Source organism: Podarcis raffonei, chromosome 6 (assembly GCF_027172205.1).
Source record: "Podarcis raffonei isolate rPodRaf1 chromosome 6, rPodRaf1.pri, whole genome shotgun sequence".
In the NCBI taxonomy this organism is placed as follows: domain Eukaryota; kingdom Metazoa; phylum Chordata; class Lepidosauria; order Squamata; family Lacertidae; genus Podarcis; species Podarcis raffonei.
In genome coordinates, this window is record NC_070607.1 from 48,020,365 (window position 1) to 48,031,227 (window position 10,863).

Consider the following 10,863-nt stretch of genomic DNA (forward strand, 5'->3'; position numbering starts at 1 on the left):
CCGGAGAGCGTTGAATGGACGCTTCTTCCCAGCTTTCTCTGGTGCCGGAAAGGCCGGGGGGGGGGGGCGGACGCAAAAGTTGTTGGGAAATCGGGGAAGGACCATGAATGGCTGAGTGGAAAGGAAGAAGAAGGTAGTGTCTAGCGTCCGTTGCGCGCAAATGAACAGGCGAGGCAATCCCGTGTTTTGATAGCTCACAGTCCCCGCCTCCCGCCCCGACTCTTAATTTTAAGTATTATATGCAATAGATTTATTAAGTTCTCCCACTGCGTCAGCCTTCCCTTGTTTTAGACCTGAGTGCCGATTAGCTTAATTCGAACTGTAGTTGAGTATAGGAACATAGAAACAGAAGCTTGTCCCTGAGCGTGTGCAAAGTGCCAATTCCATTAATATTGTGCTCTCTTACCGAGCGTCCATTTCAGTAATGCCACCCAGACCGCTTCGTCTTTTCCCAATTCCGTATTCCTGTTCTGATTGTCGTGCTGGGGATGTGACAAGGTCCCAATCTATTTTCCTGGAGTGATGCAGGTAAAATGAATAGAGATTTCATTCTCAGGCCTTCTTAGTACTGTACCTCAACAGATACGGTTGTTTGTGTTGTGCCTGTCATGTTCCTTTTGGTGAAATTAGATTAGGGCTGCACCCCTAAACAGGCTTATTTGGAAATAAATCTGATTGAAATCAACAGGATTTATTACCTGTGGGGACCAAAATTGAAATCCGGGCTGATCAGACCTGGAAGCGTCCTTAGTTCATTAAAGGGGGGAAATGTTATTGTCACTCAAAATTATGTTCATTACTAACCCTGTCATTAGATCTTTAATTTTCAAAGAGTTTCTTGTCCTTCCTAGTTCATCACTGGGGGATGATGGGCATCACTCACTCCATTTCTCTGTGATCCTGCCATGGCTTGTGTGCCTTGTTCCAACACCAGCGAATTCCCCTTCTTGGCAGACAGGCATGCTCGTCTTATACTGGCCCAGATCAACAAGATGAGATGTGGGCAGCACTTCTGTGATGTGCAGCTCCAGGTTGGTGAAGAAGTATTTAAAGTCCACCGGCTTGTCTTGGCTGCAAGCAGTCCTTATTTTGCAGCTCTGTTTGCAGGAGGGATGAAGGAGTCTTCCAAGGATGTTGTACGGATCCTAGGTGTGGAGGCTGACATCTTTCAGATCCTGCTGGACTTTATTTACACAGGTAGACTCCATTTCTAAAACATTCTTGAGATCTTGTTATGCTTTTTGACAATGCCTTAGTATCCTGGAGCTTGTGAATCAAATGTATGTGCTGTTTTATAACTTGTCACTGACTAGATCACAGGCACCCCCCAAATTATGTCACAGGGTCTTCAATCGTCTGAATTGTAACATTCAGAGTTCATATGAGGAGCTCCCTTGACTGAATGTTCATCCATAAGAAAAGTTCACTCTGCATGAAAAAATAAAATGTGAGGTAGAGGGCTTCTAATCTAGTTTTCTCTGTCATGCTAACTATGTGCTGGGGTTTGGGGAGGGGTAAGGAGGAACATTTAGTCTTGTCAATGTCTACGTTCGCAGTTTGAAGTTATAAATGAGACACATTTGCAATTCTTTATGAACAGAGCCAGTTAATTACCATAGCATTAGCTGTTTTATCATCCGTTTAGTGGGGTGGGGGGAAACATTCAATCTGTGCTATTTGGTTTACTAAAAAGGGTGCCTGTGCTGTAACGTTTCTTGATCAGTTAATTATTTGATGGCTGATGATACTCCCCCTAAGATATTAATATTATTAATAACATGGATATTAATAACATGGCAATAATGTACTCCAGTAGTATCATTCAAGGGACATTCACAAATTTTGTGGTCAAACTGTATGCTATTGTATTGGCAAGATTTCGCACCACCTGAAATAGTTCTCTGTTGTGTGTTTAGGCATAGTCAGCATTGGTGAAAGTAATGTCCAGGAGTTGATTGTGGCAGCAGACATGTTCCAACTCACAGAAGTGGTAGACCTTTGCTGTGAATTTCTGAAGGGGCAGATCGATCCCTCAAACTGCATTGGACTCTTCCAGTTCTCCGAGCAAATTGCCTGTCACGATCTGCTAGAATTCACAGAGAATTACATCCATGCCCATTTCCTGGACATCCAGGACGGAGAGGAATTCCTGGCTCTGACAAAGGACCAGCTCATTAAGATCTTGCGAAGTGAGGAACTGAGCATAGAAGATGAGTACCAGGTTTTCATAGCTGCAATGCAATGGATTCTGAAGGACCTGGGGAGAAGAAAGAAACACGTGGTGGAAATACTGGATACAGTTCGATTTCCGCTGTTACCCCCACAAAGACTCTTGAAATACATAGAAGGTAACTCAGAGTAGGGTAGTGTGTGTCTGTACTACAACTCTGTATCTAAATCTGTATATCTTTTCACATCATTCAGTGACCCATTGCGGGCTCTTCGGACTAATTTTGTGAAGCCCTAACAACTAGAAACACTGGCATCCCAGCAGAGCTCCAAAACCTCTCATTAGCATTTAGGCATGGAATCACTATTACATATAGCACCTGCCAGATTGGGGCCTGTGATAAAGCTGAAAATAGTTTTGGAAGTTTGCAGCTGTGGGTAATACTGGGTAAGGTAAAGGTAAAGGGACCACTGACCATTAGGTCCAGTCGCAGATGACTCTGGGGTTGCGGCGCTCATCTCGCTTTACTGGCCGAGGGAGCCGGCGTACAGCTTCCAGGTCATGTGGCCAGCATGACTAAGCCGCTTCTGGTGAACCAGAGCAGCACACGGAAATGCCGTTTACCTTCCTGCCGGAGTGGTACCTATTTATCTACTTGCACTTTGACGTGCTTTCGAACTACTAGGTTGGCAGGAGCAGGGACCAAGCAATGGGAGCTCACCCTGTCATGGGGATTCGAAACGCCGACCTTCTGATCGGCAAGCCCTAGGCTCTAGTTTAAGATCCATTAAAAAGACCTTGCAACATGAGGCAGAACATGGTGGCATTTCACTTCTAACACGCAGGGAATCATTGGATACATACATACACACACACATACATAATTTTATTTGTATGCTGCCTTTTCACAGTTCAAACCATGTTCAAGGCAGCTAACAACATGGGGAAAAATAACTACAACATAACAAAAGTAGTCATAAAACATTAGAAAGTACACAACCAAACGGAACAATTTCCACATAAATCATGAAAAGATATAAAATAACTATACAAAGAAACAACAGCAACAAACTCCCTCATTCCCACAAAATATGCTCCCATCTCCCGGAAAACCCCAAATACTGACAGTTTGGTCAGTGTGAGGGGTAAGGCTGAAAACCGTCTGCAGGATGGGGTGCGGATGAGTATGTGCCTAACTTCAGGTGTCCATACTTCTAGGTGAAGAAGTGGTTTATGTATCAAAGGAAAGGGTGAAGACTGTAGTTCAACATAGAGCCTTTATACTTTTTAATCTGGACTGGCTTGTATTCACAAAGGCTGTTAATGAGAACCATTAATGTAGACAGCATTAGGAGTCTGGGGAACTTCTTTCTGCCCTATAGATTGAACAAAATCTGAGCCTGGATATTTCCCAGCAGGGCTACGAGGCATTTTGCTGTACCTATATTGGCTCTTAATGGTTGGGGTTAAGGAAACAGGAGGAAAATGATGTATTTTAGTATATGAGGTTATTGATTTTTTTAAAAATGTGCTGTGACCTATGCTGAGCTCTTTGGCTGGGGGCAAACTGCAAATCCAATAAATCAGTAGTGGGAAACATTTTTCTGCCCAAGGGCCACATTGCCACATTCCCTTCTGGGGTCCACATACCAGTGATAGATGGGGCTTTCAATTTTACCTTTTCTACACACCTAGTTTCTACACACACACTTAAACATCTCTCTGTCTTCCATCCAGGTAAGCATGAGTCATTATCAGAGTTCAAAGACACATTCTAGCCACTCAAAAGCACCTAAAGAGAGTGTGATTCAGAGGCGGTGAGGGATGTGTCCTGGAGAGATGGTGGGTCTGGGGAAGAATAGATGGTCTGGGGAGAGTCCCAAGGGTCAGGCAGGCAGGACTGCATTTGGCCTCCGACCTGAGGTTTCCAAGCCCTGCAATAAATCAGTAACAATGTAATTGCTAAAAACTACACATCCACCTGGTTTATCTGTAGATTGACTATCACTGATTGTCCCACGCTTTTGTCTTCTCAAGGGGTTCCTGATTTCAGCCTTCGAGTGGCCCTTCAAACCCTGTTAAAAGAATACTGCGAAGTGTGTAAATCTCCAAAAGAGAGCAAGGTTAGCAGTTTCCTGCAAGCGTCAAAGGCACGTCCCAGGAGGAAAGCCAGGAAGTACCTGTATGCAGTAGGTAGGAATCCTGTCTCCTCATTAGCATTTCATGTCTCTTCAGAACCTGAACTGCTGGAGAAATGCTGCATGAGAAGAGCCTGTGGAGCTGCTAATGGTGCCTGCCATCTCTATTTTTTGAATAGGTGGATATACTCGCTTGCAGGGAGGCCGTTGGAGTGACAGCAGAGCTCTCAGTTGTGTGGAGCGTTTTGACACTTTCAGTCAGTACTGGACTACTGTGTCTTCTTTGCACCAGGCTCGAAATGGGCTGGGAGTTGCAGTAGTTGGAGGAATGATCTATGCTATTGGAGGTAAGAGCAAAGAATTGCATTTCTGGGGGTGGGGATAGGCTGTTCTTTAGTACTTGCCACAGGTCTTTCTTATTATTCACTTAGTGGAAGGAACTTGCCCAGAGACAAGATGTAGCATTCTAAAGCCACAGTATACAAAAGGTACAATGATGTCCTGAGTTTGACAGGGAGAATATCTGGGCCTTGCCGTTTGGGATTCCCGGGGTTTGGGGACTCTGGTACAGTCCATTTCCCCAGACTTCTCCAGTCCTTGCACCATGCAGACATAAACCCATTCATTGTCTCACTAACATATTGCAGACATTCATAGGTATGTAGTCAAACACACAGATGTAGTTCCACTCACATATAGGGTTATCAAAGTAAAATGATCAATGACTTTTCTCAGTGTCCCATTGTACTTTCCACCACTGAAGATTTTTTCTGGAGGAGGCTGAGTGAGCCCCTTTACTTCTTTCAGGGTGGCAGGAGGAAGAGGAAGAAAAAACTTTGATCACATTTGCTTTCACCTTCCTGAAGCCTACATATTTTTGTATTATCATCTCTCACACTTGCATAGTACACACACAAACCATGGTTAGTGCTATATGGATGAGCTTGAGTGCTTCTCCCATGGAGTTTAGATCCTGGCTTAAAACAAATTCTAATTATCTGGTTTTGTAACCGTGGTTTGTTTTAAATCAGAATTCCTGATTCAGACATTACACTAAGACAGGATTCTGTAAAAGTTAAACTAAACTTAGCAGAAGGACATCTCCTTACTGCATTGGGGGTGGAGGGTGCTGAGTGTGTGAGCTGGTTCTCAGCTCCTTCATTCTGATCCACATAGCACTAAACCATAGTTTTGCATTAAATGGTCCCTGTTTTATTTATATATGCATATAAACAACTATGAAACCTACCAGAACTTTCTGTGTTGCCAAATAAACGTAGATGCTTCAAATGATCTTCTTTCCTGTTCTACAGCCACTACTACTAAAAATACAATTGCTTGTGGTCATTCAATGGCAGCTGTTTTTTGTAGGTTTAAGGAAATGTAGGAAGCTGCCTTATACTAGGTCAGACTATTTGTGCACCTAGTCCAGTTCCACTCTAGTTCTCCAGACTTTCAGGTGGAGAGAGGTCTTTCACATCACCTGCTACCTCATCATTTCAACAGGAGGTACCAGAGATTTGAACCAGGAATCTTCTGCACGCAAAGTGTTTTCATTTATAAACTGGAACACCAGGCACTCATAGGAGGCATTGCATCCAAAAGTGGAGCTGTGCCTTCTCTTAGTTATACTTGTTAAGGATGTGGCAAAGTTCCTGCCAAAAGTGAAAACTCTAAGTGCATCTGTAGTATACAGACTTCTGCTGTGTGAAATGAAAAGTTTTGTAAATACTGTTAACTGTTGAAGCATTCCATCCTGTGCTTGCAGGATACTCATTGTCCTATTAATTAACATCCTGCCATTGCTGTTCCTGCTGCATGCTTTTCTTCCTTTTGCCATTTAACCCCTCAAACCTTTTGTTAGTTAGAGTTTTGCAGAAATGTAATTATTGCATATTACTTAAAGAAGATGATATGATTTATATTTTCCTTTATGCCGGATAACTTGTATTTTGGAGATAAAGTCATACCAGTTTTGACTGGTGGTACCTGTGCATCAGAGAACTCATTTAGAAATTGGGCATTGGGGGAAGGAGAAGACCTTTGGCTTCAGAAATGAAACATTGCATCTTGCAACTATGCTAAGATGCTCAATGGATGAACTATTCTGCTATTAGTTGATCGATATATTGAAGAGATAGCATACAAAAGACGTTTTAACTTCTCTATGTTCTTGCCTCTCTTCTAAGGTGAAAAAGACTCTATGATATTTGATTGTACCGAACGTTACGATCCTATTACTAAACAGTGGGCAGCTGTAGCATCTATGAACCATCCTCGCTGTGGACTTGGAGTGTGTGCTTGTTATGGTACCATCTATGCTTTTGGCAAGTCCTTTGACTCTACAGAATCCATTACCTCCTTAAGCTAGGGGCAGAGTTTCATTAGTGTTGTATACTGTAGAAAATAGGAATAACTTCCCAACGTGTATGGTAGCAACTAACTAGTAGCTTCTCTGCTAAAGTATCCTTTTTTCAGTAAAAAGGTAAAGGGACCCCTGACCATTAGGTCCAGTCGTGACCGACTCTGGGGTTGCGGTGCTCATCTCGCTTTATTGGCTGAGGGAGCCAGCGTACAGCTTCCGGGTCATGTGGCCAGCATGACTAAGCTGCTTCTGGTGAACCAGAGCAGCGCACGGAAACGCCGTTTACCTTCCCGCCGGAGTGGTACCTATTTATCTACTTACACTTCGTGCTTTCAAACTGCTAGGTTTTTCAGTAGCCAAACGCAAACGTTTTCCTTCAGTAAATTCTTGAAGATTCCAAAGCCTGGAATATTTGTTGGTGACGTAGCTGAGAGCTGCCTTGCCTACAACTTGCTTGCTGTCCTGTTGGAGTCTCCAGACAGTTTGCAGATAAATTAAGCTGCAATCCTGTCCTCTGGCTTGCAGCAGCAGGGCTTGATGGGGTGGTGCAGCCAGTGCTACATCTATAGCCCTGGAAAGTAGAAATGCAGAAAAAAAGCCCTGAGGGGACAAGGGAAAATGTGCAAGAATAAATCTTGGCTCAGTAATTTGCCTGGATTGGGCAAATTGTTATCATGTGATAGCAGCAGGGTTGGCTCAGGATCCAATGGATCCCATGCTGGCTCAGCCCCTTCCGCATTTGGGGGAGTTCAACGCTAGCTGTTGCTAACAGAGATAGTGAGATAACTCATGCAGCAGAAGTTGCCCCCAGTTACTGTCACCACACAGAGGCAGCTTATGGTCCAAAATAGTTTACTGCTGCAGAAAATTAGGCTTCAGTAATACAGCCCCGGACAGCCTGTAGGCTTTGTAGATAGAGATATGTACAAATAGAAAACATTTATGTTGCTCTAGCAATCTGGCCTTCCAGATGTTGGGTTCCAACTTCATCAGCCCTAGCCCCCTTTACATTAGACAGCCTTTTTGGCTCAGCTGCCATTGTAGCTGCTTCAAGGAGATAGAAATATTAACAATGTTTTCTATTCCTTGCCTTCAAACGTATTCTGGTTTTCAGGAGGCTGGGTTGGAGCAGAGATTGGCACCTCGATTGAACGTTTTGATCCTGAAGAGAATAGCTGGGAAGTGGTGGGCAGCATGGCTGTGCCGCGCTACAATTTTGGGTGCTGTGAAATGCAAGGTGAGTGGACTTGGATGCAGTCATACCTCGGGTTAAATATGCTTCAGGTTGAGCTCTTTCAGGTTGCGCTCTGCGGTGACCCGGAAGTAACGGAACCCGTTACTTCCAGGTTTCGCCGCTCGCGCATGTGCAGACGGTCAAAATGACGTCACGTGCATGCGTGGAAGCGGCAAATCGCGACCTGCGTTCACTTCAGGATGCAAACGGGGATCCGGAACGGATCCCATTTGTATCCAGAGGTACCACTGTATTTGAATAATTGTTGCTTATTGTTAATACTGTCACAGACTACCCTTGGGCTGGTTCGGCACTCCAACTTGTGGTAAACCTTGCAGCTGGATTGCGGGTGGGGACAGACTATCGGCAGCACGTAACTCAGGTGCTCAAGAGCTTGCACTAGCTAGCCCATAGGCTATCAGGTCAGGTTCATGGTTCTTGTATTAATTTACAAGGTCCTTAAATTGGTTCCAGGATACTTCAAGGCTTGTGGAGTGTTCTAGGGGCCAGGTAGAGAGACATGGAAGGCTGCTTGTGGTATACACCTCAAGTCCCATTTGAATTTAACTTACTTCTGAGTAGGCATGCATAGAATTGAGGTGAGCATTTGGAAAAATTGATAACCTAACAAGTGGTGTGCTATCTTGAAGGGCATTGAACAGACTATGTGCAACAATTTTGTTGTATTGTGCCAAAGAGTTGATAGTTTAGAAAGCAACTTCAAACTGCAACCCACAACCCACTCATTCAAGAAGAGTCCTAGTAAGGAAGACCACTGAAATTCTTGGGAATTACTGGGCTGCAGATTACAGTCCACAGTGCATGTTTTCTAGAAATCCTTGAATACCAACAGTGCTGGTGTGGCATAGGTATAATAGAAATTCCTTGCATTTCCAGGTTTAATTTATATTGTTGGGGGCATCAGTAATGAAGGAATAGAACTGTGTTCTGTCGATGCCTATGATCCAATATCTAAGCGCTGGTCTGCACTCCCTGAAATGGGCACCAGAAGGGCATATCTGGGTGTGGCTGCTCTGAATGACTGTATCTATGCTATTGGAGGATTGAATGAGTCTGAAGATGCTCTTCCAAGTGTTGAGAAATACTCCTTTGAAGAGGTAGGTTTCAGTTCCCACAAATCAGATTCCAAGGTGTATTCGTTGTTTATGTTGGTTTGCAGTAGTTTGTCTCATTGATAGGTACAAAGAGATGAAGTTGTCAGTAATGCGTTCACCAGTCCCCCAATGCAGCTGAAGTCGTATGTGTGTGTGTGTAAGGTTATGTTCAGATGCACATAGTTAAAGCAATGAACCTGATGTTGGCCTATACTTAGACTTCTCAACTGAATGACGTTCAGGAATTTCCAGTTTTCCCTGTTTTCATAAGAAGCCAACTAGGTAGCGTATTGACTGGTTCTTGTGGCAGCCATGAAGCCACTCATCTGTGCAAAGTGTCCAGAGCAATATTTTAAGTCTAAGAAAACCAGATTGCTTCCGGGGGTGTGTGTGTTTAAATAGATAAAACATCCTAGCAGGGAGAGAGGGGGAAGTAGAGCTCCTCCCACAGCAGAAACTTTCACCTGCTGCTGGAGGTTCTTATGTCTATATATAGCCTAAGGGTCCTACTTCCCAGGTAATAAGTAGGCTAGTAACTATAAAATCTCATGCCACTATGCCAAGTAGTAACTAATGGGGGTTACAGTCCTTCTGTTTTCCTGTTGTGACACCATGATACACTTGCCTTTGAATGTGCAGATATTCCTTTCCCGCCCCCCATCTCGTTTTTACTCAGAATTAATTTGAATAATTGCCACCCCCTGGCTCTGTACTTAGGCTCATTTGGAGGGAAGGATAGAAAAGAAATGCACAGCAATAATAGTAAACAGTAGTAGTAAACCCATGGGTATAGAGCAGGCACCCCCAAACTCAGCCCTCTAGCTGAGCCACTGGTCCTGTTAGCTAGGGATGATGGGAGTTGTAGTCCCAAAACAGCTGGAAGGCCGAGTTTGGGGATGCCTGGTATAGGGCAGTATATTAATAAATAAAATCATGACGACGATGAATTGGAATTCCACTACTAAGAATACGGTGAATGGTCAGTTTAACACAGACCTTCCTACAGTTTATTTACACCTGCTAACTGTAGATTTAAAGCACATCTCTGGAGAGGAACATACTACATAGAAAACATATTTTTGTTTGTTTGTTTCATTCATTAGGAGAAATGGGTAGAAGTTGCTTCAATGAAGGTCCCAAGAGCTGGAGTATGTGTTGTGGCTGTGAATGGCCTCCTTTATGCCATTGGAGGAAGGACTGCTAGTTATGATTCATCTGCCCCAGTAACATCAGATTCTGTGGAAGTTTATAATCCGCATTTGGATACTTGGACTGAAATTGCTAACATGATCACCAGCCGTTGTGAGGGAGGTGTGGCCGTGCTCTGAAGTACAGAACACCTAAAAACAACTAAGATTGGGGAGTGGATTTTCAAGTGTTCTCGGAATGGTGACAGTTTGGGCTAGAGACTTCTGTTCACAGGCTCTACTGAAACCGTATGCTTCTCCATGTGGAACATAAACTTCATGGGTGATTCTGCCAGTTTGTTGATAGTTGATTGCTGCCCTTGACACTTGGGAAACCGTCTGCTGTTCATCACATGCCAAGACACAATCAGAATGCAGTTGCTGTATTTGAAGTGGAGAAGGTTGAAATTGTCCTAACCACATTACTTCTTAACGGGGATCCTAAGCAATAGTTTTATTCTCATGAAAATTCATTACATTATTTATTTATGAGCAGACGTTGGCTTTCCATAGCCTAAATTAGTTTCCTTGGAGAAATGCAACAAAATGATGGAGCTATTATTTACATACTTGTTTGGGACTTTTGTTTTAGCTGCTCATTGCCTTTAGGAATAAGTCAAACTTGCTTACAAAATGAAAGTAGTTTACATCTCA

The 10,863-nt window shown here is 43.5% G+C and overlaps 1 protein-coding gene across 4 annotated transcripts; it reads left to right on the forward strand.

Annotated features, from left to right (window-relative positions):
- Positions 1–10,863, forward strand: IPP (intracisternal A particle-promoted polypeptide). Of its 4 annotated transcripts, none has more exons than XM_053392577.1 (9): positions 3–528; positions 852–1,197; positions 1,917–2,348; positions 4,208–4,363; positions 4,488–4,655; positions 6,498–6,635; positions 7,788–7,910; positions 8,805–9,025; positions 10,126–10,863. In XM_053392577.1, exons 2-9 carry the CDS (start codon positions 906–908, stop codon positions 10,348–10,350), a joined length of 1,755 nt encoding a protein of 584 aa, XP_053248552.1. In that variant the 5' UTR covers positions 3–528; positions 852–905; the 3' UTR covers positions 10,351–10,863. The 4 variants fall into 4 exon arrangements, with proteins under 4 accessions (XP_053248553.1, XP_053248552.1, XP_053248551.1 ...); XM_053392576.1 differs by having other exon boundaries at positions 3–133; XM_053392578.1 differs by lacking the exon at positions 8,805–9,025 and having other exon boundaries at positions 1–133; positions 10,126–10,328.